The 26,261-nt window shown below is 34.1% G+C and overlaps 4 protein-coding genes and 2 pseudogenes across 8 annotated transcripts; 2 read left to right on the forward strand and 4 right to left on the reverse strand.

The window, feature by feature from the left end:
* Positions 1–164: 164 nt before the first annotated feature.
* Positions 165–3,871, reverse strand: AT1G56630 (alpha/beta-Hydrolases superfamily protein). The gene is made up of 6 exons (NM_001333791.1): positions 3,399–3,871; positions 2,635–2,834; positions 2,316–2,349; positions 1,535–1,670; positions 924–1,434; positions 165–651 (listed from the first exon to the last, which is right to left on the reverse strand). Exons 1-6 carry the CDS (start codon positions 3,700–3,702, stop codon positions 352–354), a joined length of 1,485 nt encoding a protein of 494 aa, NP_001319257.1. The 5' UTR covers positions 3,703–3,871; the 3' UTR covers positions 165–351.
* Positions 3,872–6,757: 2,886 nt separating this feature from the next.
* AT1G56640 lies at positions 6,758–7,228 on the reverse strand (annotated as a pseudogene). Its single transcript has one exon.
* A 3,085-nt stretch (positions 7,229–10,313) lies between these two features.
* On the reverse strand, positions 10,314–12,051 carry PAP1 (production of anthocyanin pigment 1). The gene is made up of 3 exons (NM_104541.4): positions 11,728–12,051; positions 11,058–11,187; positions 10,314–10,968 (listed from the first exon to the last, which is right to left on the reverse strand). Exons 1-3 carry the CDS (start codon positions 11,846–11,848, stop codon positions 10,473–10,475), a joined length of 747 nt encoding a protein of 248 aa, NP_176057.1. The 5' UTR covers positions 11,849–12,051; the 3' UTR covers positions 10,314–10,472.
* A 2,546-nt stretch (positions 12,052–14,597) lies between these two features.
* AT1G56660 (MAEBL domain protein) lies at positions 14,598–17,773 on the forward strand. 2 transcript variants are annotated; one of them, NM_104542.3, is made up of 2 exons: positions 14,598–14,708; positions 15,559–17,773. In NM_104542.3, the coding sequence occupies exon 2, from the start codon at positions 15,568–15,570 to the stop codon at positions 17,134–17,136; it is 1,569 nt and encodes a 522-aa protein (NP_176058.1). In that variant the 5' UTR covers positions 14,598–14,708; positions 15,559–15,567; the 3' UTR covers positions 17,137–17,773. The 2 variants fall into 2 exon arrangements, with proteins under 2 accessions (NP_176058.1, NP_001321049.1); NM_001333792.1 differs by having other exon boundaries at positions 14,647–14,708; positions 15,562–17,317.
* Positions 17,774–18,337: 564 nt separating this feature from the next.
* AT1G56670 (GDSL-like Lipase/Acylhydrolase superfamily protein) lies at positions 18,338–20,966 on the forward strand. 2 transcript variants are annotated; one of them, NM_104543.4, is made up of 5 exons: positions 18,338–18,711; positions 19,621–19,812; positions 19,904–20,070; positions 20,146–20,410; positions 20,492–20,966. In NM_104543.4, exons 1-5 carry the CDS (start codon positions 18,447–18,449, stop codon positions 20,722–20,724), a joined length of 1,122 nt encoding a protein of 373 aa, NP_176059.1. In that variant the 5' UTR covers positions 18,338–18,446; the 3' UTR covers positions 20,725–20,966. The 2 variants fall into 2 exon arrangements, with proteins under 2 accessions (NP_176059.1, NP_001322781.1); NM_001333793.1 differs by having other exon boundaries at positions 18,339–18,711; positions 20,146–20,901.
* A 258-nt stretch (positions 20,967–21,224) lies between these two features.
* On the reverse strand, positions 21,225–25,685 carry AT1G56675 (annotated as a pseudogene; the record flags this gene model as incomplete). The annotated part of the gene is made up of 1 exon: positions 21,225–25,685.
* Between the last annotated feature and the right edge of the window lie 576 nt (positions 25,686–26,261).

The raw sequence follows: 26,261 nt of genomic DNA on the forward strand, positions 1-26,261 counted from the left end.
TTGATATGTTATAGCTTTTTGTAAAAATCTTTCAATCTTCAAAACCGGTACTATTGATGAACACAAAAGAGAAGATAAGATGAACACAAAAGAGAATATAATGCACTTTACCCAAAAAAAAAGAAGAAACAAATACGTTAATTACTACCCATTTTATTATACTTTTCCCATTTATTGAAAAATGATCATATTTTTGTTTTATTTTTCGGAAAATAATGAAAATAATCTAAAACCAAACAACACATTATATTAAAACAAAAGCAACTACGAAGAAAGTGTTTAAGAAAGATAGTATAAAGTGTGAACACACTAGTTATAAAACGAAATCTTGTAAAAACGATGGAGCCACCTTTAGTTTCTCAAGAGGGCAACATTGAGGTCATCATCAGGTAAATTTTGAGAATCAGGTACCTGAGGAGGAAAGTTTCCCAAAAGAGCAACATTGACGTACTCATTAGGAAAATGAGCAGGAAGTCCCGGAATCAACAATGCGACAAGTCTAAAACACGTCAATAACCATCCTTCTCTGTATTCTCTACCTTGCCAACAAGATATGATGAAACTCCTTATCAACTCCCACACCGCGTTTATTATCTTCGGTATAACCCAAAAGATATTGAAGTAGTTTTTGTTTGGCTCCTCTTCTTCTACCTGAACATTATATCAAATAGTTATCATCAGTTGGGATAAATAGAAATTCATCATGGAACTCTGCGGAAACAAGACAAGAATTCTCGTTTTTCATATCTCAATATATACATTTATATTCAAAATTATATATATATATGAATGATATTTTGATCTTTAAATATTTATAGAATATTTTGATACGAAACGATAAAACTTAAGAAACAAATTTCAAACACTAATCAAGAGTGATTAATTCAAGACGATAAAATCATTAAGAGTAATTTATTACCAACCTTTCCTTTGTAGAAACTGTCACAGTAGAGGCAGCCCCCAAAATGTTTGAACATGAGTGTCTTGTCGTCAAAAGGCAACCTAGGAACCATGTCGTTGCAATAAACATATCTTTTGTACTTCACGTCAAACTCCTTTAACTTGTCTTTCATATAAATACCGAAATCCTCGTCTCCTACGCGTGGCTGCCCAAATGTGTAAACTCCTTCAAGTCTCTCCAACATTTCCTTCTCATCATGCATAATTAACACGGCTGTGAACAGGATCGCTAGGGCTCCACCTAGGCTATGTCCGGACAGGATAAACTTGGATGTTGGGTTTTGTTCGAAAACCTCTTTTAACTGACGTAAAATTGTGTAGTATGCAAGTTGACTTGTTTTATTTTGGGTTTGGTCAGAGTTTATTTCTTCATACCATCCTTCTTTCGGAAGGCCTAAAGCTTTCATGAATCCGCCGTGGATCTTTCCCACATTCATAACGTTGTGCCTATTTTTATTCATAACAATCTCGTACCTATTTTTGAAATCAGCATTAGTTTGATTAGGAGAAGCTAACGTCGAACCTAACCGAATAAAAATTAAACCAACCTAAACCTAAGTATTCAGTATATTACCAAGAGAGATCAAGGTCTGTACACCAATCATCGGCGTTGAAAGGATCGGTTCCTCTAAAACTGACGACGATAAGGTTCGGATTGTCTTTTGTGTCCCTTATAACAATCACCTCTGTTGACCTCGTTTGATCAAAATCTGAAAAGCCCAAACAAAAAGTAGAACTATATTATAAATAAAAAAACAAGTATTATTACTTCAGGAGAAGACAAAATTTTAAAATTGAATTAAGAATCGTAGATACTAAGTATAAAACAACTATAATGCATATATTTATCAACGAAATATATGTTTCTTACAAAACAAATCAACGAAATATAGAGAAGTAAATAATGAAAAAAAAAAAAGTGAAGTAAAGAATCACAATATTGATCCCTTTTTAACTCACTTGTCCCTTTTAAGAATTGTCGTTGTCATATTTGGATAATAAATATATATCAAATTATACAACAAGTCATAACATTTTCTTAAATTCACCCAAAATCATACAATTGTATTGAAACTTAAATCATTTAATATACGAAGTTGAATAAACTTCTAAATAATTTTTTCAATGGATTTGTAAACCCGAACAAGTGAAAGATACTATAAATATATAAAATTTCTTAGGTCATTAACTCATTATTGATTTGACTAATATGGGAATCAATCATGTTGGTAAGAAAACGTAAAATCTCCCACATATCAGACGGTGTTTTAATTTCACGTGATTTCTGCATTTTTGGTCCAACAAAGTTAATTATACATTATACTTATACTATAAGAAAAGGAAAGCAATCTCACCATTCGGACAGCTGTAGAAACCCAATAAGTCCATCTTTGCCACAACAAAATAAACAAATAATAGTGATCATAAGTGATATTATTATCCTCAAAATGAAAGACAACATGCATGATCATGGTCATATATACTTGCAAGTTATAAGACAAAGTTAATTAACTCGATCAACAGCTAAATGTTTGACCAAAAAACTAAAAAGATACAGCTAATAACTCTGCACTAGTTGTCGTATTTTATATGGAAAATTTCTGTATAAAGAGTTGTGAAAAATAATCAAGGAAAAATATAGTTAATAAAAATGAAAGAGTTAGTTAATAAAACCTGCCAATGGTCTTGAAGAACGGATCTGATAAAGTGTTCGTTCTCGTAAGCCAGCTTAGAAGCCATAATTGACAACAGTGGTTTGTATCTTTCATCTCCTATCTTTATGCTCCGGCCTAAACCTAACTCTACTTTTTGGTCTAGGTTTCCGTTTATGGATGCAAATGTCGCTGATGTTTTTTCCGGCCAAATAAACCTTCCTGAAAAAATTACGAAAGTAATATAAATGTGAAACAAAGGTACATGACCCACGATACGATAATTATTCGACAGATCATGCACACAAAATTTAAACCTAAGTGGTGTGAATTTGCTATATACATACAAAGATAATTTACAGATTAATCAACAAAAAAAAGAAGAAGATAATTCACAGAAAATATGGTTGTATTTTCGTAAGTAATCCATTTACAACCAAAATGAATTTAAAAAATGGCTGTGTCTTGCCATAATTAAGTAATACCCTCATTTTGATTATCTCCTAGATGTTGTTTCTGTATATTCAATCAATTAAAAAGATTATGACAAAAAAAAAAAAAAAAACTTTTGGAGCAACTTACTACTTCAGACCTCAGTCACGCATAATATGATTTGAAGAATAATTCAGAGTAACCATCACTATCGAAATGAAGAAATTAGTATGTATACAATTCTATATTCACTATGTATAATGTAATGTCTAACTTTGAAAACCCTTTAGCAAAAAAAAGTAATGTCTAACCGAACTATAAGTTCTAAACAAGAAAGTCAAAAGAAAATATAACCTTTGACAAGATTTAGGAATATCTTGAAGAAGCCACCATTGGAAGAAGGAAGGTTGAGCCAAAAGCCAAGAGCGAATCCCAAGAACGAGAGAGGTTTCCTGAGGATAATCAAGAGTTTCTGAACAACGATGGATACAAAAATGATCCACCGTCCCCTGAATTCGCAAAGACGATTCTCAAGATTCTCTACCGAAGTATCAACGAACTTTCTATTCTCGAGATCCGAGTAGAAGAGAAGACGCATAAGATCCGTAACCGTGGCTTCTCTCGGATCAAGAACAAAATAATTTTTGGGTTGAACCATTTTTGTTGTTTTTCGTAGTTTAATTATACTGTCAACGTTTATTTAGCTTTGAAACATGGAAGAGTTTCTATGCAAGCTAAAGTCACGATTAGTTTCTATACAATTGTGTAGTTATAATGTTCAACAAATATATTTAATACCGTGATCGACTCTACGCTTGGATTTGTATTGAGGGTCCATGACTATTCTATACAATGAATTAATATTTTTCTTAAACTAATCAAATAATTAATCGTAAACGTAATTCGCAGTCACGAAAAACTGTAATGTCGTAAGCCCTCTCATGGGATAAAGGTTTGTCATATTGACTATAATTAAACTTAACTGACCTGGTGTGTAACATGTTACCTTATAATTTGAACTAACATGTGTTACCAAATTTTGAATTGCAATAACTGGTCAAAAATTGATTGATACAATTTATGACCATTTCGCTGGTCAGAAAATTAGTCGAAATTCGACATGTTTTGTTGTAATGTGCATCAACATATAACTCTCTCTTAGTTAAATGGGTTGAGGCTGTTGAGCCCAAACCAAGAATCCTATTACCAGATACCCGAATTGAAGGCTAAGCGGATCCTCAAAATAGATCTAACTTTTAGATTGTTTTTAGGGCCCAGCATTTGAAGTGTATACTTTTACCACCACGTACGGAAAGTCCAGGAGATCCTCTGTCAAATACAATATTAGTGGCTTTGGTGAGTTTTAAGGTGTTATTTGGCTTTAGATAAACAAACTCTTCTCGTGATGTCATGCATTTAACAATACTTAAATCTCAAAGTCCCTTAATTTCTCTAAGCAATAACCACAATTCTTTTCACAAGCTAATTGATAGATCATCTTAAAGCTTCTGATCAAAAAATTCACAAGATCATTAATATTTAAAGACCTATTAGTTAATATTTTTCAGAAAAGAGTTAATGAAATGGTTAGCATTAACCAACATAAATACATAAATATGTTATTTTTAATATTTTTTTAAGAAAAGAGTTAATATTGCTTTTAATAAAAGGGTGAGGCATTGTCTCCCCTCCTCTTACTAAAAAAAACAAACATAAATATTGAAAAGTTGGAAACAAAAAAAAGATTTGGCCAAACAAATAATATTTCACACAGGACCCCAAGCATGGGTGCGTTTCACATTACCTCCAAGGCCCGGTTTTGTATGGAATTGAATTTAGTCATTAATGTTTTCGCATATACGACATTGAACATGTTGGAATTTGGCTAGAATCTGGCTAGTCCTTTTCTGTCCTCTCGTTGGACTTGGACTGGAGAAACTCATGAGTCGTGCTGTTACACGTATAAGTATCGAATTATACACACACATACGTACAAAATGTATTTTGTTTTTCTTTTTCTGATAAATAATACACTTTCAACGGCTACGGTGAGAAGTTGAGATGTCATGCCAAAGAGATATAGACGTTTCCTAATGTTAGATCTCTATTGCTTCATTGATTCACTATACACATATGCTACAAAGTTAATTTTGATACATGACAATACCTATGGTCCATAACTTATGATAGTAACGACAAGACGTTCTTTTAAGATATGGCGAAAATTTCCATGTTTTTTTCTTTGTTTTTTGTCCTACGCATTAATAAGTTCAACCCGAAGAAATTGGATCATACTTGCCAAAAGTTTTGCTTGAAGTACATAAAACTTATTATTTTATTTTCTAGATTTAAGTAATTACCGAAAACAAAGAAAACAAAACAAAAAACTTAAAAAAGAGATATATTGATTGGCTATATCAGTAAATAAATTATTATTTCTTTTAGAATTAAAAGTTTCATAGATTTTAGAAACACACATATATATATATATATATATACCACATACAATAACTCATAAGTTATCGTTTTATCTATTGTATAATCGTTAGTTTTCACTTTATTAGATCCTTTTTTTTTGAATACCAGGAGATTCTAGGCCGAAACCCGTAATCCCCCAGGCCCGAAACCACAATATGTAATATTAGTTTCGTTTCAAGCGTCACTCGAACCGACAACTTCTAAGCTCCGGCTAGGATCTTTACCAATTGAGCTAATGACACTTGCTTATTTAATCGCCGTTGCTCGACATACCATCGTTTTTGGACAAGACTAGCTAGTTGTTTTTGTTGTTGATTGAAACAATATTTCGTTATTATTAATTGTTGACTAATAACTGACAAAATTTCGTTAGTATTATTGAATATTGATGTAATGATATAGCTATAACTTGGCTAGGCAATATTGATGTAATGATATAGCTATAACTTGGCTAGGGAGTGTGAAGCCTTGTAAGTTGTAACCCAGAGATAAACTGCATGACATTGCAGAGACTACTCCCTCGTGCTTTTTTTATTTTGTAGTCAACTAATTCCATCATGCTATATTGTTATCTGGGGTTAATCGATTTCAAGAAACACCAAAAAAAGAAGAAGAAAATTGTAACAATATATACACTTTTTTTTTCTTTTGGCCAAATTTGAAACAATATACACTAATAGGTTTGTGGTTAGCATAATCGACAGAGGTCATTCTTTTTTTCATTTAACGACGTGAACATATTTTCCAGAGAGGTTGGATTAAAAAATGGAGTTTCTTGCTTGGAAAAAATACTTCATAAATGATTAGAAGATGACTCCAGTTGTTTTTTTTTATAAGAAAGACAGCAACAGCTTTCATGTTTTTTTGCGCTAACAAAAGTCAGTGTCGCATATATTACTGAAACAAATAAGACTCAACATCTTTAATAGAAAACTACTCATACTTTTCAACGCAAAAATAGAAAATCGTACTTTTCTAACAAACAAAAAGAAAACAGAAGAAATTGTACCTTTTAATCGAAATTGTACTTAATCGTACATTTACTTAAGATTTACAGATGATGATTTAGCTCTAATGCTTGCTTACGAAATGAAGAATTATAGAGAACGTATTAGAAAATTTTTCATAAAACCCTAAGCATACATATATACATTAATAATACTCCAAAAGTTTTCAACTATATTATGTACAAACCATATATAAAGGCTAATTAGTCACAAAATATACGCTCATAATTGTTTTTGAGTCCAAAGCAACTGAGATGTTAGAGCTTTTGGTAGGCCACTGCTGTTAAATGAGAAGGATTAAGGTCGAGATTAAAAACATCCATTTTTAGCCCAGTATGGTAGCATTGGAAGTAATGCTTTTTTTTTTTTTTTATCTAAATCTTACAACATGGTTCATGTTTCTTACTCAGTTGAGTGTTCAAGTAATTTTTGACACCGTTTGTGGTCTGACCAGCCAATAGACCAGCAATCAAAGCCAATCTAAAAGTTGTTAAACATTATACGAATAATATGTTATTAATAATCTTATGAATCCCGAAGTAATTAATTAGTATAAAGTATAACAAATACTATTTCCTAGAAGGTTGGGAAGGCGAAGAAGAAGATCAACTTCATCAGAGCCTAAATCTTCCTCTCTTGATACTTGGCTTCAAATAGTATAAGCATCTTAGTCTACAACTCTTCCTGGGCTGATTTAGTCTTACAAAACCACTAATTACAATTAATTATACCTACTAATAGGGGTGGACACGACACATATATCATGGATTTTGGTAGTATTTGTGATCCGATTTGCTATATCGGAATAATTAGTTTTCTGATTCGTATTTGTTTCGAAAGTAACCGAATATCCGGCTGTCCAGATATTCCGTTAAAATCCGAGTTATTTGCTAGATATTCGATTTGTTAAGTATATCTCAAAAACAATTATAAAAATTAAAAACATAAAAATTAGAAATTTAATCCAAAATAAGTAAAACTTCATTGGAAAAAATATCTCTTTTCAATTTTTTAAACTAATAGTTAAATAACTAATTTGATGAACATAAACTTCTAAAACTTACATATAAAAAGAGTAAGATTATTAATATATATATTTATACTTATCTATATACATATACATATATTCATGTATACCGAATTAGAGAGGATATCCGCCTATTTAAATTTAATATTTGTTATTTTTTCTGTTTTTAACGAATATCAATTTTTAATATTTGATTTGCTTCGTAAAATTATGGATATTCAGATTTTTCGAATCAATTTAACCGAATAATAGATCCAAGCGAATCTAACGAATATTTTAGGCAATCCTACCTAATAAGACTGCTTTCTTATTTGTCTCCTTATATATTTTATCATGAAGAATCTATGCACACCAATAGAAATAGAGACATGTTCCAACACAAAAACACTTGCTCGTACAGCAATTTTCAACAAATTCATTTATAAGAAGACAAATCAGAGGTTGACATCGTTCTTTCTTGTCAAGAAGAAGCTAGCAATATACAATGTAAAATAAAAGGCAAAATTAAGAAAAAAAATTCCAAATGGAAAAACATCTCCAGCTAAAATTTGCAAACATTTTTCACTACAATATAAAATTTCTAAAAATTAAATTTATTTGCAAGTTTTTTTTTTTTTTTTTTTGTGTGTTTTCCAGTCTTTTTGAAACAAGGATGATCCCAAAATTCAACTTAACATCCAAACAAGGAAACTATCTCCATCACAAGGGTTCACAACTCAATCACAATTATCCTCTTGACACCAAATCTGATGAGATCTTTGAACATCCAACTACCGGTTATCAAACCCGAATGGTTAGTTGAATGGTGATAATATGTGTGCTTTTGGAACTTGTGGTTTGGGAAGTTTCAAGCTATACCCCAAATGATTGTTTTTCAAAATCGATTGAACTTTGCTTCGGTCGAACAGGACTAATTAAATACTTCGAATCCAGCATTACCCCTTTGAAGATAGTGTTTAACTATAAGCTAAAGCACACATTTCTACTCTATGGAATCAATACAAAATCAAAGTATAATGGAACTTATTTTACTCGATAATGTTTTCGCATGTACGACACTGAACATGTTGGAATTTGGTTGAATCCATTTGGAAACACGTTTTAACCTTTCAATACAAAACACTATTCAATCACAAGTTCTTTTCTGTCCACTACTTGGACCTTATTAGCAAAACCCATGAGGCGTGCCGTTATACACGTAAAAACTGTATAAGTATTGATTTATACACACACAACAAAATAAATCTAACTCCATCCGTAATTCTTACCAAATAATACAATTTCACTGGTTACGGTGAGAAAAGTTGGGATGTCCAGCCAAAGAGAAGCATGTAGACGATTTTTTTATAAACGAGATGTGGACGTTTCAGTATGTTATCTCTCTATTGCTTCATTGATTCACAATACACGTATGCTACATAGTTATTTTGATACATGACAATACCGTTGGTCCATAACTTATTATAGTAACGACAAGAGGTTCTTTTGAACGGAGCGATGAACAAAGATACAAAAATGGCAAAAATCGCGAAAGTATCCATGCCTTTTTTGGTGCTTTTCCATGCATTTATAGTCCAACCGGAACAGAATGGGTATTACTTGCCAAAAAAACTTGTTTGAAGTACATCAAGTTTTTTGTTTTCGAGTTTTCACTTGATTAAATATATAAAATTGCATGGGACACTTTCGCATTTACATATATTTAAAAACAAATAGAAGAATTTATCTATTAATTTTCCGTATGAAATTATCGTTTAAATATTTAATAGATATTACTTTTATAATTGAGGGTTCTTATAGATTTTGGAACCATATAAGTATTACATAAAATAATTCATGCATGATCGTCTATCGCATGATTATTAGTCTTACACATTACGACCTTCTAAAATCTCATCCTACTACCGTTCTTGGACCAGACTAGCTAGTTGTTATGCAAATTATTAAAGTAAACAGTTTTTTTTTAACTATTTATATTATGCTGTAAGTTATATCATTGGTCAAATTATTTTTAATAGATATTAATTTATGTTTATAATGTAAGAAACTCAAGATTAATTAGTTTCTTAAACATTGTGCTTTTATCTAAAACATTTAATATTTTGAAATAGAGGGAGTACAAATTTTTGTATCAGAACTTCTGCGAGTATGGGTTTCAAAAACCTATCTATGATCGTCGTTAAAACTTTATTACTAGCAAGTACGTTATTAAATTTGACAATTGTTATTGACTAATTAATAACTGGGAAATAGGTTTGTTAGTAGTATTGATTTTTTTGTCGTAATCATTTAAGAGTGGAATACGGTTTTGATAATCAAAATCCAGAAACTAAGCCCATATGAGAATCTGCACGTTAACAATCTATGCATTTAAAAATAAATAAAAATAACACTAAAACATGACTTCAGAATATATAAATAAAGCATTGCCTTCTCAACCAAAGTGTTTAGTAATCTAAACATTGTAAAACATGACATTTGCCCAACCATACATGGTCGGTAGAGAAGGTTTGGTACTGAAGGGTAAAACTCCTAAATCCGAGTTCAATCATATTTGAAAACAAAAATGACATTTATTTAGAAAGTTTGTTAGTTGAGTTTTAACCCAATTGGTTTACAATTTTACATAGTGATTAGAAATATAGGCGGTTTGATTTCGGAAAGTATTCTAAACACCGGATACATACCTTTTTCAAAAAATAAGATTTTTTTTCTATTTTTACTGTTGTCATGTAGATAACCAAAAAAAAACAAAAATCTTCAGAATATATTAATATTTTATTTTCTTCAAAATGTAAACACGGAAACTTGAAATATTTCATTAAAATGCTAAAAACTATTAGCTTATTTATCAAAACACACAAATTAAAAGGTGAAAGCAAACCTATACACAAACGCAAACAAATGTTCGAAACACTAATCAAATTTCACAGTCTCTCCATCGAAAAGACTCCAAAGTTGATCAACGTCAAAAGCCAAGGTGTCCCCCTTTTCTGTTGTCGTCGCTTCAGGAACCAAAATATCTACCTCTTGGCTTTCCTCTAGGAATTTCTCTAACCACATATTATCTCCATCAATCAAATTATTCACTAGTTGGTCTTTCTTCTTATCTTTGTTGTATATGATACTATTGTCACAAACATTATTGATGTTAAGTCCAAGGCATGGAGGATTAACGTCAACTTTTGGTGGGGCATTGAGATGGTTGCAGTCGTTGTTAACTGTGAAGGATCGAGGTCGAGGCTTATAAACATTGTTTTTTAGTGCCGGTGTTGTAGGAATGGGCGTAATGTCTCTCTTTTTCATCTTTATCTTACAACACGGTTCATGTTTCTTACTCAGATGAGTGTTCCAGTAATTCTTGACGTCATTTGCGGTCCGACCAGGTAATCTTCCAGCAATTAAAGACCACCTAACAATTGTAAGAAAATATACATATGTTATTAGTATTAACTTATGACGACTCTCCGAGTTAAGTAGTATCGAGGTAACAATTAATACCTATTCCCTAGAAGCCTATGAAGGCGAAGAAGAAGATCGACTTCATCAGAGCTAAGTTTTCCTCTCTTGATACTTGGCTTCAAATAGTTCAACCATCTTAATCTACAACTTTTCCTGCACCGGTTTAGCCCTACAAAACCAATAATTGATTCTTTGATTATACCTACATACTAAGACTGTTTTTTATTTGTCTCCTTCTATATATTTTATCAGGAAGAATCTATGCACACCAATAAAAATAAAGAACTGTTCCAACACAGAAACACGTGTTCATACAAAATTTTCCCACGAATTCATTTACAAGAAGACAAGCGTGTAAAAATTTGAACGACTTTATAGGAGAAGCTAGCAATACGCAACGTAACTAAAATTAGTATAATTTTTTTTCTTTAATTTTAAGTAAAAATCTTCGTTTAGGTGTAAAACAAATACGAACAGCAAAAGAAATTTTCATGCACAACCTTTAATAGCATGTAAAAACAGCATAAAGAAGTTGTAACAATGATTTGTACTCATTTAAACAAATTTTTTTTTTTTTTTTTAATACCGGGTATTAATCAATTTTCTGAATAGAAAATAGAGAGAACGAAGACTATTGGTAGTGATTATAGATATTCATATTTGTGTGTGTGTGTGTCGGTTAGTGTGTGTGTGTTCGTAAATAACATACCAGCTCTTACAGGAACTTGGTGCCATTTGCCTTCTCCATACTTATTAATGCACTGTCTCAAGAGACTATCTTCTTCAGTAGTCCAAGCACCTTTTCGCAGCCCTTTGGACGAACCCTCCATGGAACAAAGATAGATACGTAAAATATATAAACAAATTGTAAAAGGTATAAGTAAATTGGTCAAGGAAGAGGGTATATATAGTATGGTTTCACAAATGATTGGAGGTCTTATAGAGAGTGTGAGTATGTGAGAAAATTTATAAAAACACGTGACGGAAAAAAGGAAGTGACGTGCATGTTTGATATCCACATTTTATGTATTAGCTGTCGTGCTTAATTTGCTAAGTTATTGTTTGGTTACTGATTTGTCCTAGAGAGAAAAGGTTCATAGGATCTAGCAAGTATCTCCATCCTTTTTCAGTACTAAAAACAAACAAACATGTTTCTTAACAAAATTAGGAGAAAGGACGATAGTAATTAATGTTCGGGTATATATGTTTTCAGAAAGAAAAAATTTGGGTATGATTTATCCGATTACAAGATGGAGAAGTTTCATGCACAAGAAATAGGACAGAATTGAGAAAAAGGGTGGATGAATAACAATAAGCTTCATCCGTGTAGTTTGGATAGAGAAATAGGAGATATAAATTTTAATAAGGCTATTTTTTTATATATTTTTTTCTTACCATTTTACCAGTTTTTAGAATGTGCATCTTCACTAGAAATTTAACAAGCATTTGAAGTCTTTTCTTAAAATTAGATATTCTTTTACAAGAGTTGGGAGTTAAGATAGTGTATAGTATGTTCAGTGTTAAGAGTTAAGATAGTGGTATACAAATTTTCTTAAGTATAGTAGAAATAGTACATGTATTGAATATGATTTATCTCTCTAGTTAGTTTTTTTTTTTTTTTTTGGGACAACTATCTCTATAGTTAGTAGTGCCGATTAGAATCATTGTTGGTGCATCTAGTGAGATCGATGTTGTTGATGGGATTGTGTGGAGAATGATCAAAGATTTGATTATCACGGAGATTAGTTTAAGAAAAGCCATATTGGTTCTTAATGATTTACTTCTGGACAGAAGAGAAAAAGAAACACTTATATATAAAACGCCGGTTTATTATCATTTTCTAAGAAAAGCATTTTTAGTCGTACTTTTTGAGGACTTGCAATTTAAATTTATAAATACTTTTAACAAAATTTGACTAGAATCTGATCTCATTTTTCAGTATCTAAAAGTTAGTATTTGTATATTTCTGCTTTCTTGCATGAAAATTTACGTGTACGATGGAAAACCTAGGCGAAATGATATGCTGTAAAGCTAACTAATTGCTTCTTTTTGACGAAATATAATCGTCATGTAGGAGACTTAAGTGTGAGCCCTCTACTCTTGGTTTCTTGCAAGTTAACGAAGGATTTTTATAGACAATGAGCCCTCTACGCTCTAGCTGTTTTAGTTCATTCTATCGTGCACTATAATTGTGTCGTTAATTATGTGTGGACTCGAACCCAAACCTGGTGTAGAAGTATATATATAACCAGGGGCGGACCCAGCAAAAAAAATTGGTGGGAGCAAATTGTTATAAGGAGGAATCGAACCTGTGAACTCTAGTCTTATTTAGATGAATTTGAACCAATTTGCCTCATTAACGTTGATCCGCCACTGTATATAAACTAGAAAGTTGCACACCGGATGGTAGGCTCGCTCTTAATATAGTTTTATTTCTGTAATTATTTTTTATAATTTATGGTTTTGAATAATTTAATTTGTTTGTTGTACACATAAAATTCAAGGCACGTATTAGATACAAACTTTCTGTATGATCATCGCTAATCATGAGCCGAACAACAAACTTTTAATATTAAACATTCGTGGGTTATGTGTTGGGATATGATGGGCTTTATACCACTACTTCTAATACCCATGGTCGGTTCCCTTGATCCAAAATGGTTCTTCTTTTGTGTGTGTTGGGCTCTTAGGCCTTTCGGCTTTGTAAAGTTTTCTTCCTTATGCAATCAATAGCAAATCTTTAATTTAAAACAAAAAACAAATTGATGTTTTATTTTTGATAAATTTGAAATTTTTATGTGGATATTTTAGTTTATTAAATTATCTAAATGCAGTTAACTTTTTTTGTAGTGTTTCTCGTTTATTAAAATAAAATAACTATAATTTTTGATTTCAAAAAATTATTAATATTTTTAAGAGAAAATTAATAGTGAAAATATTTTTAATCTAATGGTTAACTAAGAGTTCATTAATACTTGTACATCATGTTTGGGTTTCGAATCCCAGAAAACGCAATGCAAAACCGTCTTTAGAAAATCTGAGTGTTGCAGGGAAAGCTTTATCGTGGAATCGTTGTCCGTGAAATTGTTCATCATTATTTTTTAACTCTTAAAAACAAGACAACTATGATAAAGTAAATGCATACAATGCTTAAAAATATAACACTTTTTATTTATTAATCAGGTTATTAATCCTACTTTTTTTGGGGAAAAATATTTTTTTTTAAATAAAAGTTTTATTCCATATGTTATATATTATACTAATAAACTTATAAATCAATGGTAATTTTTTGAAATAAAGAATATTCATAATAATGAGTTTACAGTATAAAAAATAATTGGATAATGATGTCATTAGTCATATTCTGGAATGTAGAGGTTATAAAACCTTGAAAAAGAAAATCAGATTCGAAAATGTTTGGAGAAAAGTCAATTACCATTTTTTTTATTTCATTGCTTATGGGACCTATCACCTATGAGGAGAAAAAAGTAGAGCAAAAGAGGAAAGACAAAGACGTGGCACCAACGTGTGTGAGTTTCAGCGTCACGTCCGTGTGACTCGTTACGAGATTAAGTCATTATCTTTTAAGTCTTCTTATATATATAACCAAACACATCCAGATCATTTTACAGGTCTTTCTTTCTTGAACACAGGAACAACTTTTGCAGCTACAAATTTGGATAATCTAAGGTACCTAAAGTTCATTTTTCTCGTTCCTTTCTTGTTTGATCTCTGTCCAAAGAATTTTGTTCTTATAATTTCCATTTTTGGAATAGTCGTTTTCTTGATAGATCTGAGATTTTGGGTTTTTTATGATTTAGTGCCCTTGACTTTGTAGACTTTTTTTTTTTTTTTTGGTCTCATCTTCTATATGGTGAATTAATCTGTTTGCTCTAGCCTCTCTCTTACAAGAAAAGGAAACAATTGTTCTATAATTGACTATAATTGGTGATTTTCCTCTTTATCATTAGGAAAAAAAAAAAATAACATTGGAGAATTCGACATTCTTGTTTTTTTTTTTTTCAACGAGTAGTAGTGCTTGCTAATATATAGTGACCTACATTTAGTTTATTGAATCTCGGTGCAGAGAGGATTGTAGAGTATAGGTGTATAACATGTTCATTTAGTCGTTGTAATTATGTTTTGTATAATAGTCGTTGAGCTACCAGAGATCACCGATCATGTTTTTATTGTATTGGTTGGTTCAACAAGACATTTATGTGATAGGTTTCCACGCCTAGCTACCAAAAAAAATCAAATGTAGTAAATTCTGGTTTGACGATGTTTTGTCTAAATAAAATGGTGAACCAATGATTATAAAACACTGAATATGATTTGGTTATCCAAATATGTGGTTGAGCCATAACCATAAAACGAAGATTATTTTGGTTGTTGGTCGCTAGCGCTAATTGCTGGCAAACGAAAAGGACCATAGGCAGAAACTATTAGTCCACTTGCTTTTAAATAGAAAAAGTGTAGCTCTTTTTCATAATGAATTTCGTTATAAGAAAAGTGTTTTTTTTTTTGTTTCATTTTCTAGCAGAGAATTATGTCATCGAACCAAGAAAATGCCAAGGAAGAGAAACTCCATGTCAAAATAAAGACGCAGGAATTGGATCCAAAAGAGAAGGGGGAAAATGTTGAGGTGGAGATGGAAGTGAAGGCAAAGTCAATTGAGAAGGTTAAAGCAAAGAAAGATGAAGAGAGTAGTGGAAAATCCAAGAAGGACAAAGAAAAGAAAAAGGGCAAAAACGTGGACTCAGAGGTAAAAGAAGATAAAGATGATGACAAAAAGAAAGATGGAAAAATGGTCTCCAAGAAACATGAAGAAGGCCATGGAGATCTGGAGGTTAAAGAGAGCGATGTGAAAGTGGAAGAGCATGAGAAGGAACACAAGAAGGGCAAAGAGAAGAAACACGAGGAGTTAGAAGAAGAAAAAGAAGGTAAAAAGAAGAAGAATAAAAAAGAGAAGGATGAGTCGGGTCCAGAGGAAAAAAATAAGAAGGCAGATAAAGAGAAGAAACATGAGGATGTATCACAAGAAAAGGAAGAGTTAGAAGAGGAAGATGGTAAAAAGAACAAGAAGAAAGAGAAAGATGAATCAGGTACAGAGGAGAAAAAGAAGAAACCAAAAAAAGAAAAGAAACAAAAAGAAGAATCTAAGAGTAATGAAGACAAAAAGGTGAAGGGAAAGAAGGAAAAGGGAGAGAAGGGTGACCTTGAGAAAGAAGATGAAGAGAAGAAGAAAGAACATGATGAAACAGATCAAGAGATGAAAGAAAAAGATAGTAAAAAGAACAAGAAGAAAGAGAAAGATGAATCATGTGCGGAGGAAAAAAAGAAGAAGCCCGATAAAGAGAAGAAAGAGAAAGACGAATCTACTGAGAAGGAAGACAAGAAGCTGAAGGGAAAGAAAGGAAAGGGAGAGAAGCCTGAAAAAGAAGATGAAGGAAAGAAGACGAAAGAACATGATGCAACAGAGCAAGAGATGGATGATGAAGCCGCCGATCATAAGGAGGGAAAGAAAAAGAAGAATAAAGATAAGGCGAAGAAGAAGGAAACCGTCATCGATGAGGTATGTGAGAAAGAAACAAAAGACAAAGATGATGATGAAGGAGAAACCAAGCAGAAAAAGAATAAGAAAAAGGAGAAGAAGAGCGAAAAGGGCGAAAAAGATGTAAAGGAAGACAAGAAGAAGGAGAATCCCCTTGAAACTGAAGTGATGTCAAGAGATATAAAATTAGAAGAACCAGAAGCTGAGAAGAAGGAAGAAGATGATACTGAAGAGAAGAAGAAATCTAAAGTAGAAGGGGGTGAGAGTGAAGAGGGGAAGAAAAAGAAGAAGAAAGATAAAAAGAAGAACAAGAAGAAAGATACAAAGGAACCGAAAATGACGGAGGACGAAGAAGAGAAGAAAGATGATTCTAAGGACGTTAAAATAGAAGGGTCAAAAGCTAAGGAAGAAAAGAAAGACAAAGATGTGAAGAAAAAGAAGGGTGGTAATGACATCGGTAAGCTGAAAACGAAGTTGGCGAAGATCGATGAAAAAATAGGAGCCTTAATGGAGGAGAAGGCAGAAATCGAGAATCAGATTAAAGACGCAGAGGGAGAGCAATGATGTGATGATTGTGGAACATAAAAAAATGATGGGAGCAGCTTAATGTTATGTAACTGAACTTGATAATATGGACTTGGCAACATCCACAGAGAAGCTAAGGCTACATGTCTCTTGGTACATTTGCACTTAACTTAAATTTTTTTTTTCCTTTTCCTTTTATGTTGAGTTGTGACATATTACAAAGTTTTTTTCTGGCTAAATAATATATGTTTTCTTTGATATATTACAAAGTTGCATAATCTATCGATATAAAGCTAGATTTTTCAAACCAAATTCAGTTGGCTCAACCGATTAGATGGATATTGTTAATATGCTATGTTTGCGGGCTTGCCTTAAGTACTATCAAAGGAGGCATGGACCATAAAAAAAATTTGGATGATAGAATGTGATATTAATGGTAATGAAAACTCATCAAAAGCTTTTATAAACATAGGCAAACATCTTCTCTAGACTTGACAAAGAAAAGAAGAGGTGGTCCTTAATTTCATTTTGCAAAGGAGACATGAGAACTGTGATTTCCAAAGATAAAGCCTATTTCACGTTACCATTTCGTTCCTTGCGGTCAACATACTTCACATACATATTTCCTATTTTCTATATTTCATGTATCAAAATTTTATTAACGTAAACATATATTTTCTTTTAGCTGATTTAGTTTAGATTTGTAATTTTGTTTCTGGATCGAGGAAATTTTTTTCTTTCACCAGCTTGTCTCTGGGATTTAAATGTGTCATCCAGATTTGTATCTTAGTTTGTAAAATTGTAACCGTGTGGTTTCACATCCTTTTCCAGTGTTCTGAAAAACAGTCAAAACGATTGTTTAGACCTACGCGGCAGGTAACGTCTAAACCATAAAAGTTATATTTTATGCATTTAGAATTATACATTTTTAGTATTAAACAGATTTAAACAATCTTAAATAGTTTTACGCTTTAAATCGTCTAGATCTCCGATTAGGGGTTTTAGACATAATAAATAAAAGTATACCGAAATTCATATCAAATAAATATGAACATAAATCATTTACTTAGATCATATCAAAGATTTGAACTGTAAATCATTCACTTAATTCATATCAAACAACATATAAACGTTTTATAATTCAAAAGAAAAAAAAAAACATATTTCCAAGTCATAAAAGATTCTCGTCCTATAAATAACCACAATAAACGATGGAGTAATAGTTTTGTCAGAGAGAATAATCTGTGCAAATCTACACCACTCTTATAGTTCATTTTTTAATATTCTTTGGACCACACTAAATATAAAAGTTATAGAGGTAAACTCTCTTCACTACCAAAGTTTCTCCAATGGCTACTCTCTTTCTCTACTCTAACACATTTTCCTTCTTCTTTATTACACTCGTGTCGTTAGCTCTTCTAATTCTCCGGCAACCCTCTAGGGCGGCGAGTTGTACAGCTCGGCCGGTGATTTTTAACTTTGGAGATTCTAATTCAGATACAGGAGGACTTGTTGCTGGACTTGGTTACCCCATTGGCTTCCCAAATGGACGCTTATTTTTCCGGCGATCTACCGGTCGTTTGTCCGACGGACGTCTTCTCATCGATTTCCTATGTAAGTAGAACAAAAAACTTGTTTTTGATAAATGATAGTGATCTCTACCGTACGTTTACTTTTGGATGTACGGTCCAGATTGTGTTAAGACATAAATGTCGGTGCGTCGCAGGTGTGATCCATAAGAAAAAACAAAAAAAAATCGGTCATTGAAAATCAGAATCTAGTAGAACAAAGTGGGTTCCATGTAGCACATGTTAGAAGTCAATTTATGTTTTGGTTTGTTTTAGTTGAATTTCTTGGTTTGGTTTGGTTTGGTTTGGTTTGAGTTTCGATTCAGTTTGGTTTTATCGTCAATTCATAATTACATTTGGTCTGTTTTATTTGAAATTTGTTAATTTGGTTTGGTTTGAGTTTAGATTCAGTTTGGTTTCAGAGTAAATTATTTTTTTTGGTTTGTTTTAGTTGAAATTTGTTGATTCGGTTTGGTTTGAGTTTAGATTTAGTTTGGGTTAAGAGTCAATTAAATTTTTGGTTTGTTTTAGTTGAAATTTGTTGGTTTGGTTTGATTTGAGTTTATTTCAGTTTCGTTTTAGATAAAATAGTATAACCAAAATAAATAAAAATAACTCATTATTTTCGTTAATGCTGTAAACTTTTAGTATATCTTATAAAAAAAAATCTTATGTATTCAAACATATTAATTCTAATAAATAATTGTTAATTCGATTTGATTGCACAAAATTTGGTTTTGGTTTAGTTTTGGTTAGCATAATTTGATATTGAGATTTCTATAACGGGTCATACAAACAATTGTTAACGTAATTCAACAAAAATATATAGCTCAAGTTAGTTCAATTATCATATAGATAATTTTTTATATGCGAACCAAATTTATATATTTATGTTCGTGTTATTCATTTAAATCTGGTAAATGGATGTACTAGCAATGGAATAATGCATATGCAGGTCAGAGTTTGAATACAAGTCTTTTGAGGCCATACTTAGATTCATTGGGTAGAACAAGGTTTCAAAATGGTGCAAATTTTGCAATTGCTGGATCCCCAACTCTTCCCAAAAACGTCCCTTTCTCGCTTAACATTCAGGTCAAGCAGTTCAGCCATTTCAAATCCCGATCACTCGAGCTCGCTTCTAGTTCAAGTAAACCTACCTCATCCCAAATCATTATTATTTATCCTAAGTTCTTAATCAGTTAATGATCTTGACTAGAGTTAGCATTTGTGTTTTCTAGATTCATTAAAGGGCATGTTCATAAGCAACAATGGATTCAAAAACGCGTTGTACATGATCGATATTGGACAGAACGACATTGCGCGTTCATTCGCTAGAGGCAACTCGTATTCTCAGACGGTTAAGTTGATTCCACAAATTATTACGGAAATAAAAAGCAGCATAAAGGTGAGTTTATTCGCCTTAATATAACTTTAGAGTATGCACCATGTAACCTTTAAAAATGGGTTTTATGGTCTCCAGAGATTGTATGATGAAGGAGGAAGGAGATTCTGGATTCACAACACTGGTCCATTGGGTTGTCTACCTCAAAAACTTTCTATGGTTAAGAGCAAAGATCTCGACCAGCACGGTTGCTTAGTCAGTTACAACTCGGCAGCAACTCTGTTTAACCAAGGATTGGATCATATGTGTGAGGAGCTGAGGACCGAACTACGAGATGCCACCATAATCTATATTGACATATACGCTATCAAATACAGTCTTATTGCAAACTCCAACCAATACGGTTAAGTAGAGTTACTATTTACCCGTACCATTAGTAGATAAATGAGATGGTTATATCTTAACTTTACTTAGCTCAATACAGGTTTTAAGAGTCCGTTGATGGCGTGTTGTGGATACGGAGGGACTCCATACAACTACAATGTGAAGATAACATGTGGGCACAAAGGCTCTAATGTATGTGAGGAAGGGTCGCGTTTCATAAGCTGGGATGGGATTCATTACACCGAGACAGCTAATGCCATTGTAGCCATGAAAGTTCTTTCAATGCATTACTCTAAGCCACCAACTCCGTTCCATTTCTTCTGCCGTCGCTAAGAACCAAATTTATTATTCTTTTGCTTATTTCTAACTTGGACGATTTTTTTTAATAGTAAAACTTTCTAGTTGTAATCAAATCACTAGGGAAATAATAGAAGAGTGTGTTGTAATAGTTTCTTATACAACTGTTATAATTTGTACCATTATGAAAAAAACCTATCTCCGATTTGCTGAAACAAAATATTATAATGTTGTAAGGGTTTTGAGACGGAATTATGTGAATTGATATAACAAATAACGATATAACATCTCTATATATTTCTGTATAAACCAAGCGCACCAATCTGGTTTTAGGTGGAATTATATTTCCCAAACCGGAATTATATTTCTTTTTCGTGTTACATTGAGGGCTCCTTGTCAAGAATCAATCGAGGTTGTGAAAAGAAGATTCTTATTGATTACGGCAAGAGGCAATGCCTTTATATACACGATAAGTTTAGACCTAGTTAATCTATACAATATAAATGGGCTAAGGCCACACAGCCCAACACCCCTCCTCAAGCTGGTATATGGAGATTGCAGATACCAAGCTTGGCAAGAAAGTCTGCAAACTCTTTTCGTCCTAAGGCTTTAGTGAGAATGTCCGCTAGCTGAGAAGTGGTTGAGACGTGCTTAGTAGCGATAGTGCCATTGACGAGCTCATCGCGAATGAAATGGACGTCTCGACGCACATGTTTAGTGCGAGCATGATAGACAGGATTAGCAGCAAGACTTATGGCTGATAAACTATCTGAATGGAGTGTGGTAGGAGCAGTACACGGAATACCGAGAGCGGGAAGTAATTCACGGATCCATATGATTTCACTCACTGTTTCTGCCATAGCCCTGTATTCAGCTTCGGCAGAAGAGCGGGAAACAACATTTTGTTTCTGTGTCTTCCAAGATAAAGGAGAGCCACCCAACTGAATAAACCAACCGGTGAGAGATCGATCTGAATGAGGACATGCTCCAAAGTCTGAATCGCACCAGGCAGAGAGAACCAAAGGTGTATTAGCACGTAGGAGAATACCTTGACCAGGACTAGACTTTAGATATCTGACGACGCGAAGAGCAGCTTCCCAATGAGCCGGTTTAGGATTATGCATGAACTGTGAGAGAATATGAATAACATATGATAATTCAGGCCTCGTAGTCGCAAGATAAATAATGCGCCCAACTAGACGACGGTATCGAAGTGGGTCATCTATTGTTTCACCAGTGGCAAAAGCAAGCTTATGATTTTGGTCCAATGGAAAAGAAGCCGGTTTAACACCAAGGAGACCCGTTTCTGTGATAATGTCAAGTGCGTACTTTCGTTGGCATAAGTAGATACCTTCAGGACTCCGAGCAACCTCAATTCCCAAGAAGTACCGCAAAATTCCAAGATCCTTCATATAGAAACAAGAGCTTAAGTAATGTTTAAACTCTGTAATCACAGCAATAGTAGTACCCGTGATGATCAAATCGTCCACGTATACTAAAACATGAAGTCGAACTCCGTTTTTGTGAAAGATAAACAAAGAGTAATCTGAAATATCTTGAATAAAACCGTAGTTCTTCAATGCCGATGTGAGCTTTGCGAACCAACAACGAGGAGCTTGTTTGAGACCATACAAAGATTTGCGTAAACGACATACTTTTGTCTTGTCACCAGTACGAAATCCCGGAGGAAATTGCATGTATACCTCTTCGTCAAGATCACCATGGAGAAACGCGTTGTGAACATCCATTTGATGAACCTCCCAGTCAAGTGAAACAACTTGCTGAAGAAAAGCGCGGACTGTGACCATTTTCGCAACCGGAGCAAAAGTTTCTGTGTAATCAAGACCTTCGGTTTGATTGTTACCAAGAACAACCAAACGTGCTTTGTGTCGTTCAAGTGTGCCGTCAGATTTGTATTTTAGACGAAACACCCATTTACAACCAAGAGCTTTCTTCCCTGGAGGCAAGTCTTCGACTGTCCAAGTACCAAGATTTTCAAGCGAACCAATTTCATGTGAAACCGCACCCTTCCAATGATCATCAAGCATAGCTTCGTTATAGTTTCGAGGCTCATTTCCAGATGTAATAGCGAGAATATATGCTTGATAATTATCTGAGAAACGTGAACTAGAGATGTAGTTGTCCAAAGGATACGGAGTCGCGGAAGGGAATGGTTGATGAAGAAGAGTCGTGACGTAGTCAGCAAGTTTAACAGGAGGTCTCTTTGGACGATGACCTTTACCGAGAAGCTCTAGTTGAACTGCTGGAGGGTGTACAGGAGATGACGATGAAGCAGGAGATTCTGTAGCAGTGGGAGAAAACTCATCTTCATCATCAGGAAAAAAATCCATAGAGGTTGAATCCTCAAGATCAGTGGTAATATCCTCAATGGTGTCTATCGCAGCTGAGGTTGTAGTTGAAGATACAGGAGTGACCGGAGAAGACGGAGTAACCGGAGAAGACGGACTAACCGGAGAAGACGGAGTAACCGGAGAAGACGGAGTGACCGGAGAAGATGGAGTAGCCGGAGAAGACGGAGTGACCGGAGGAGTCATAGAGATTTCTTCTAATTCAGATGAATCAACGAGAACCGGATCAAGTGATGGTGACGAATCCATAACAGAGATAGGGAAATGAAACTCTGTTTCACGGAAAACTACATCACGTGAAACTGAAACCACACCAGTTTCTATATTATAGACCCTCCATCCTTTCTTTGCAAATGGATAACCAAGAAAAATGGATTTATTGCTACGACTGGCAAATTTATCTCCTCCATGCTTCAGATTATGAACATAACAAATACATCCAAAAATGCGAATATGCTGCAGTGGTGGAGGACGATTATATATGAGCTCAAATGGTGTCTTTCCCTTAAGTAATGGAGTTGGAGTTCTGTTAATGAGATATGCTGCAGTAAGAGCACAATAACTCCAAAACTCAATAGGTAAACCAGACTGAAATCGGAGAGCACGAGCAACATTAAGGATATGGCGGTGTTTGCGTTCAACGCGACCATTTTGTTGAGGAGTACCTACACAAGAAGTTTCATGTATGATTCCTTTTTGTGCAAAGAAATCCGAGAGACAAATAAACTCAGAACCATTATCACTTCGGATCATCTTGATGTTGGTAGTGTATTGTCGTTCTACTAGAGCGATGAAGTTTTTGAGATGCTTTGGAGCTTCTTGTTTCGATGGTAAGAGGTATAACCATACTGCTCGAGAATAATCATCAACTAGAGTAAGAAAATAACGAGAGCCGCATATTGAAGTGGTTCTATACGGACCCCAGAGATCACAATGCACTAATTCAAAAGCAAAACTCGTCTTATTACTGCTCAAAGGAAAAGGATCTCTAGTCTGTTTAGCTTGAATACAGATTTCGCAAGTCTTTGAATCAAAAGTACTACTAGTAACATCAGAAAAAGGTAACAAATGCAAAGCCTTCGAGGATGGATGTCCTAAACGTTGGTGCCATAACTGTGAAGACGGCAAAGCCTTACTAGTCACCGCAGCTGCTGTTTCCACTCCTCGGAAAAAATATAAGCCATTCAGCTCTCTACCTGCTCCAATCAGCATCAGAGTGGTGCGGTCCTGGACAATGCAAACTTTGTCAGTGATCTGAAAAATGCAGCGACGTGTTCTAGTCAGTTGTGAAACGGAGATGAGATGGCAGTGAAGACCATCAACAAACAGAACATCTTGAAGATCTAAAGAAGAGCCTAACTGAACACTGCCTTGTTTTGTAGCGGTTGTAAAACGTCCATCAGGAAGTTTAATCAAAACAGGAGGCATATCACAAACATTACGGAGAAATGCAAGAGAACCAGTCATATGATTTGTGGCTCCAGAATCAATTATCCAAGATTCAAGAAAATACTTACCAGACTGATGATCATTTGAGGTAGATTTCCGTTCCTCAAGAATCGTTTGTAAAATTTTCCATTGTGAATCATTCAGCCCACTAAGTCCTATGCGATCATCTGATGTCAATGGAGAAGTGAGCGATGAATTCGTAACAACATTGGCAGCCATTCCAGAAGAAGCGACATGATTAATAGAAGATCCACGACCATGACTCTGTTTTCCTTTGAACGAACTTAAACCACCACGTGAAGAAGATGCAGTGTTTTTAAGACGCAATTTTTCTTCGAGCCAAGGAGGATACCCGATTAATTTGAAACATTGTTCGGCGAGATGACCAACACGGCCACAATTACTACAGACTCTGTTTTCTGAAGAATCTCGAGGTCGTGAAGTAGTTTGGACCGCGAAGCTAACACCGTCAACCCTCTCGTTATGTAAGCGACTCAAGGATTTGGATTCTTCGTCTTGTGTCAAAGCATTGTAAGCTTCCTCGAGAGAAGGTAGTGGCACTCGAGAGAGAAGAGCCGACTTGACAGCTCCGTACACAGATTCATCAAGTCCCATAAGAAACTGATGCAATTTGTCTTCTTCACGTTCTTTTCTGACGTCGTCCATGGTTTTAGCTTGTTGGTAATCCGCCAAGCTACGCCACAGTTGAGAGAGACGGCCGTAGTAAGTTTCAATGGCCACTCCTTTTTGACGACAGGTTGCTAACTCTGTTTTGAGTCGCTGAACACGTTGTCCATTCTTGACACCAAAGCGTTTCTGAATGTGTGTCCAGAGCTCATGAGAATCGTCGAGATGAGACATAGATGTGGAAACAGTTTCATCGATGGTGAGCTTCATCCATGAAACCACAAGAGCATTGTTGGCAGTCCAATCTTCGAAATCGGGATCTGTCTCAACTGGTTGTGGAATAGATCCATCAGCAAACCCAAATTTCTTTCTAGCTTTCAACGCCAAACGAAGATTTGTGGCCCATTCGTCGTAGTTGGGTCCACGAAGCAACGGTTTGGAGATGAGAGTTCCGGGATTATCACCGGATGTGAGATCATATGGCGAGATTGTACGCCTTGTTTCAGTCCTAGCTGGTGTGGTGGAGCTAGCGAGAGCCAATTCAGTACTCATGATGAACGGAGAGTTTGATGCAAGTATTAAGTAGAGAAGTTAGAAGGAATAAGAAAGCGATCTCTTATAGCGGAAGGAGAGATCACAGAATCGATCACAAAAACCTTTTAGTAGTTAGGTATTGTGCTCTGATACCATGTCAAGAATCAATCGAGGTTGTGAAAAGAAGATTCTTATTGATTACGGCAAGAGGCAATGCCTTTATATACACGATAAGTTTAGACCTAGTTAATCTATACAATATAAATGGGCTAAGGCCACACAGCCCAACACTCCTCCCACACCGAACATGCAACCCAAGCGCACCTCCCTATGCCAACCTTTTTCGACCTAGGCACTGGTACCAATTCAAAAGAAATATATCAAACGTACTAACTTATGTTTAGAAAACTAGCTCAAAAACAAAACACCAAAAGCTCTTATTCTCAACTTCACAAGTCAACACTGATATACATAGTAGTTGTACATCTTTGCTATTCATATTTCTATTAGAACTAGATAACTCTTAATTCTATTACATGCATAAAACCTATCTTATATTCTTATCCTAACCAATCTTGTTAGAGAAATCTTAGG

The sequence above is a fragment of the Arabidopsis thaliana genome, assembly GCF_000001735.4.
Source record: "Arabidopsis thaliana chromosome 1 sequence".
NCBI classification, from domain to species: domain Eukaryota; kingdom Viridiplantae; phylum Streptophyta; class Magnoliopsida; order Brassicales; family Brassicaceae; genus Arabidopsis; species Arabidopsis thaliana.

Coding starts and splice junctions, on each gene's coding strand:
- AT1G56660 (NM_104542.3), top strand. CDS start 15,568: ATGTCATCGAACCAAGAAAATGCCAAGGAAGAGAAACTCCATGTCAAA.
- AT1G56630 (NM_001333791.1), bottom strand. CDS start 3,702: ATGGTTCAACCCAAAAATTATTTTGTTCTTGATCCGAGAGAAGCCACG. Junction 2,835..3,398: donor ATTCCTAAATCTTGTCAAAG/GTTATATTTTCT, acceptor TAATTTTTTCAG/GAAGGTTTATTTGGCCGGAA. Junction 1,671..2,315: donor TTTCTACAGCTGTCCGAATG/GTGAGATTGCTT, acceptor TGGGCTTTTCAG/ATTTTGATCAAACGAGGTCA.
- PAP1 (NM_104541.4), bottom strand. CDS start 11,848: ATGGAGGGTTCGTCCAAAGGGCTGCGAAAAGGTGCTTGGACTACTGAA. Junction 11,188..11,727: donor CCAAGTTCCTGTAAGAGCTG/GTATGTTATTTA, acceptor TTGGTTTTGTAG/GGCTAAACCGGTGCAGGAAA. Junction 10,969..11,057: donor CATAGGCTTCTAGGGAATAG/GTATTAATTGTT, acceptor TACAATTGTTAG/GTGGTCTTTAATTGCTGGAA.
- AT1G56670 (NM_104543.4), top strand. CDS start 18,447: ATGGCTACTCTCTTTCTCTACTCTAACACATTTTCCTTCTTCTTTATT. Junction 19,813..19,903: donor CGAGCTCGCTTCTAGTTCAA/GTAAACCTACCT, acceptor TGTGTTTTCTAG/ATTCATTAAAGGGCATGTTC. Junction 20,071..20,145: donor AAATAAAAAGCAGCATAAAG/GTGAGTTTATTC, acceptor TATGGTCTCCAG/AGATTGTATGATGAAGGAGG.